The 3,471-nt window shown below is 32.0% G+C and overlaps 1 protein-coding gene across 1 annotated transcript; it reads right to left on the bottom strand.

Moving 5' to 3' along the window:
- Positions 1–1,114: 1,114 nt before the first annotated feature.
- On the bottom strand, positions 1,115–3,153 carry LOC123913775 (probable transmembrane ascorbate ferrireductase 3). Its single transcript, XM_045964625.1, has 4 exons — positions 2,962–3,153; positions 2,786–2,834; positions 1,845–2,044; positions 1,115–1,536 (listed from the first exon to the last, which is right to left on the bottom strand). The coding sequence occupies exons 1-4, from the start codon at positions 3,091–3,093 to the stop codon at positions 1,270–1,272; spliced, it is 648 nt and encodes a 215-aa protein (XP_045820581.1). The 5' UTR covers positions 3,094–3,153; the 3' UTR covers positions 1,115–1,269.
- Between the last annotated feature and the right edge of the window lie 318 nt (positions 3,154–3,471).

Raw genomic sequence — 3,471 nt, forward strand, 5'->3', positions numbered from 1 at the left:
ACCTCACACAAGGTGATGATGATTAATGGATTTGAAATATTTGATCTTAGTAAGCATAAGATCCATAACTTTTTAAGACAAACTCATCATATAAAACTCAGTATATATGACATGTTATTTTCACCTTTATTTAGAGTCACTTTACTAAATGCAGTGTTTAGGCATTTGATCATGTAAGGTTTCAAATGTGAGTAATTAAATTTCAGATCGATTATAGATGAAAAGAATGTTAGATTTATAAAAATGGTAACTCATTAACCTAATGTCTTAAGGTTTTTTGTGGAGATGTGACGTCTCCCTCTTTTGTGGTCCTGAAACATTTGACAGTTGTTTCTCTCGAGCTCCTCCGAACTCTCCAACAAGTGGCTGGTTTGGCTTGATGGGGAGCGAGAGTGGATCCTAGTATTGAATCAACTGTAGGATATGGGAAATCACACTTGCAAGAAGATTGTCCCTATCTTATAGTCCTGGAATATTTGACCCACAGTTTCTCACGAGCTCCCCGACTCCCGTACTCCCCTAACCTGCTATATGCCTTTGGAATCGAAGAGATACATGATTAAGCAACTAATGTGGCAGGAGCAACCAATTTTGTCTTTATTGCAACCACTATACCATAGCAGAAGAAATGAGGAGTAGGTAGTTAGAGAATATTGAGAAATTAGTAAAGTTCAATCAATATGCAAAGTGTTTGATATAAATATAAGACAATAAATTGATCAAGTAATTAAGGGGACCACTTTAAGTTAAAGATGCAAAAGAAAAAGAAGGTGATCATCAATCTCTTTCAAAAGAATTCCTCTCCAAAATGTTTGTTATTTCTACCATTTTATTTTGATTAATTCATAATTAACAATCAACTATTCTTTTAATTATCTTTAACTCTAATTTTGACATTAATTGTTTGATTTGGATTCTTTGTTGCAATTGCCCGTTGCAACACATTGTAAATCCATTAGATTAAGGTAGAGAAATATAAATTAATTTCTCATCGAATCTAATAGATCTACATTGTGCGGTTCATCCATACATATTTGTATTAATCTACGAATCCTCTACATTAATTGTAGAGGATATGAATTGAAAGCAAAACGCATGAATTAATCAACTTATATCTCACACAAGTCAATAAATTAATTAAGAGAATAGGAATATTATACAAACCATTTCATGTTAATGAACAACACAATTACAAAATCCACAATATATATATATATATATGTATACATATAAAAAGAATATTGGACCAATCCAATCTATGATGATTCTTCAAGTGTATGTGTATGCATGGGCCAAACCAACTGTCATATCCACAAAAACTCCAAACAAGAGAATTGCTAGACCAGTGAAATTGATCAAATGAGATTCTCTTTGGTGTGGAAATAATTTTAACATAGCAGTCCTCTCCATCAAGCCTGTTAGTGCAGCACAAATTGCCATGAAAAATAGTGCTCTACCACCAGCTATGTGCCATGGAGCCATTGCAGCCCTTGATTGTCTAGTTCCTTGAAACATGAATGTCAATCCAAAAAGCCACTGCAAAAATAGTTTATAAAGAGCGACACGCGTTACCTTAGAAACATTTTGTAAAAATCAGATATATTATAGTAGCGCATTTTTTTAATAAGAAAATGTTAGTAGTGGAATTTTAAACTTTTTTAACGTCCCAACTCATATGACTGGACTACACCTTTGAGAGAGAGTACATTTATGTAGATTTTTTAACGTCCCAACTCATACAACTTTGCGTAATATTTTTTATTTTATAAAGCCTCGCAACATAGGCTTCTAATTATGTTGGGCCGGCCCTGATTATACTATAAAATGTGATTAAATATTTATACCTGCAAGCCAAACAGGCAAAAGGTGCCAAGGCCAATCCATGAGTGGAGGCTGTAAACATCAACCAAGTTCACCATATCATGGTACTTGAAAACGGCACATATACCAACAATTCCAAGAACTATAGCAATGAAATGAAGAGCCATGTGAATAGTCTTCTGTGTTTCATGTGAGCCTGGTACTGTGTGGTAAGACATTATTGCTGCTCAAAGAAAAAAAAAACAACAATTTAATTAGTGAAGAAATATTTGTTTTGAGGCTAGCATTTCTGTTTGCAAAATATTTGGTGTGAGAAAACATTATCCCTTTTTAATTTTAATTGCAAAAAATAACATTCCATAATTTTACTTTGTTTCATATTTTTAAATATTTATACATGAAACAAAGCATAAGTACAAAAAATTGAAAACAAAAAAACAGAGTAGACAAGACAATTTTGTAATCACAAGTAAAAGTAGGGAAATAATATTCAAAAATGTTTTCTCAAACAAAACCATCTTAATTAAATATTAAAAGAAAAAGATTTTTTTTAATTGCTATAAAACATAAAAGACATGATAGTAAAATATCTACAAGTTCTACGGTGGACCACTTTGGTGATCTATAGTCAACTAATATTTAAAAATCGTCTAAAATTTTAATAGTACACGGTCTTCAAAATTAGAAGTTCATGGTTTTCGTTACTATAACGTCTGAGACAATGGTTTGATCGGTGTGAGTTCGGAAAAACAAGATAAAACATACATGTGTGCCTCAAAACGCAACTAATTTGTCTTCAATTTTGTCAGACTAACACCAATCAGCTCACCGTTTCACTCGTATGAGCGAAGAGGATCGTAAACTTCTATTTCTAGAGGACATCAATCATCGTCATTGGTGTTTTATACAATTTTTAAATATTGGTACACAATGGACCACTTATAGTAGAACTTGCGGTATATACCTTGACCAACAAGGAAAATGAAGCCAAAGAACATCAGAAAAGGGTGAACCTGCAGGATGGTGAAAAACTCAGATCAAGTAAAATGTGATTAATTGTTGTGTATAAACAACTAATTAATTAAAGATGCTGATAAGAAAAATTAATTAAAGAAAAACACAAGAAAGATAATGTTTTACATTGAAAACACGAAATGCATTATCAGAATCATATTCAATCCCCCCTTGGTAATGCAACAACCAAACAAGCATGAGAATGAGGGCAATAATGCCAAACAAGTGAGCCAAAACTGAGGTACTATAAGAAGGCATCTTAAGGAACTTATTATGACACAAAATATTTTGGTGCTTCTGAGTGGTGTTATTCTTCTGTGGTTCTGTCTTATAAGGGTCTTGCTTTTGATAAAGTTCATAAAAGAGAGAATTGCTTGATCTCTTGGTTTTGGAATTTTGAATGAAGAAGAAACTTTGATCTTTAGTAAGCATCTTTGTCCTAAAATAAAATAAAATAAACCAATGATGTGGCTGTATCTAAAGTATATATTCTTATGTAATGTTAAATTTATATGTTTTAATTTGTCTACAACATATATTATGTATTCTTTTTATACTTTTTGCACTGGGATTGGTATCTTATAAAACATGTTATATGCTTAAATACATTGTCAGAGAGCCTTCCACAATATAGGT

The sequence above is a fragment of the Trifolium pratense genome, linkage group LG3 (genome assembly GCF_020283565.1).
Source record: "Trifolium pratense cultivar HEN17-A07 linkage group LG3, ARS_RC_1.1, whole genome shotgun sequence".
Lineage (NCBI taxonomy): Eukaryota > Viridiplantae > Streptophyta > Magnoliopsida > Fabales > Fabaceae > Trifolium > Trifolium pratense.

Bases quoted from the DNA above. Each gene is read 5' to 3' on its own strand.
- LOC123913775 (XM_045964625.1), bottom strand. From the start codon at position 3,093: ATGCCTTCTTATAGTACCTCAGTTTTGGCTCACTTGTTTGGCATTATT. The intron at 2,835-2,961 runs GTAAAACATTAT...ACCATCCTGCAG, and splicing joins ATGCATTTCGTGTTTTCAAT to GTTCACCCTTTTCTGATGTT. The intron at 1,537-1,844 runs GTATAAATATTT...CTATTTTTGCAG, and splicing joins TTTGCCTGTTTGGCTTGCAG to TGGCTTTTTGGATTGACATT.